Source organism: Anguilla rostrata, chromosome 7 (genome assembly GCF_018555375.3).
Source record: "Anguilla rostrata isolate EN2019 chromosome 7, ASM1855537v3, whole genome shotgun sequence".
Taxonomy (NCBI): Eukaryota; Metazoa; Chordata; class Actinopteri; order Anguilliformes; family Anguillidae; genus Anguilla; species Anguilla rostrata.
Window position 1 is genome coordinate 43,518,724 of NC_057939.1, and position 860 is coordinate 43,519,583.

General features: G+C 47.1%; 1 protein-coding gene across 1 annotated transcript in view; it reads left to right on the forward strand.

Annotated features, from left to right (window-relative positions):
* Positions 1-311: 311 nt before the first annotated feature.
* Positions 312-860, forward strand: part of LOC135258644 (membrane-associated guanylate kinase, WW and PDZ domain-containing protein 2-like) — a 34,377-nt gene continuing 33,828 nt past the window's right edge. Inside the window, exon 1 of the mRNA XM_064342086.1 lies at positions 312-345. Within this exon, the coding sequence (XP_064198156.1) occupies positions 312-345 (34 nt within the window). The remainder of the gene's footprint in view (positions 346-860) is intronic.

Below are 860 nucleotides of genomic sequence, written 5' to 3' on the forward strand. Positions count from 1 at the left end.
TTTCGGATGCTTAAGATGTGCAGATGGGGCCCCAGGAAGTGACAGCAGGGGTCCCTGAGAGGCCCATAATCTGCACATGATTGACGCGGAGTAATAGACTCATTTACAAACAAAGCATGCTGTTTGGCACCGAGGTCTTCTTCGGGCCAAAAGATCAACCGGGGGTGTCTAGTTTTGTCAAGCAATTTGCTTTTCCTATTAGGGAACTGATTAATCAACAAATGAGATTTCCAGGCAGCGTTGCCAGGCGGTGTTGCCAGGCAATTGATGGCTGGAGTGGATTAATTTTCTGCTCAGTTCATTATCTCATGATGTGGGACAGGAAACAGACTCAAATTGAGCTCGGTACGCTGTAGACAGGGGTGGCAGAGAGGAGATCCAGTTCCACCCTGCCAGCCCCGCCACATCAGGGCTCACACTCTTAAATCGAATGCCACAGGGGCGCCCAGCTCTCCGAATTTCAAGGTTTTGGGACATGTGGCTGTTGATACAGGACAGCTGGATCATCCGTGACATCATTTGACAGACACCTCATCAACATCATGTGGCAGACACTTCATCAGTGACATCATATGACGGACACTTCATCAACGACATCATATGACGGACACTTCATCTACGACATCATATATGACAGACACTTCATCAACAACATCATATAACAGACACTTCATCAATTACATTCTATGACAGAAGTTTAGCGCTGGTCAGTGTGTTGAGATTAGAGACTCAACTCACTGGATCCTGATTGGGCCGGGCAATTCATGTGATGCATGTGAGCCAGTCAGAAAACCCAATTCAACTTGCTGCTGAAATAATGATTGTGCCAGTATGGTGCCAGTGCGATGGTTATGACGTTA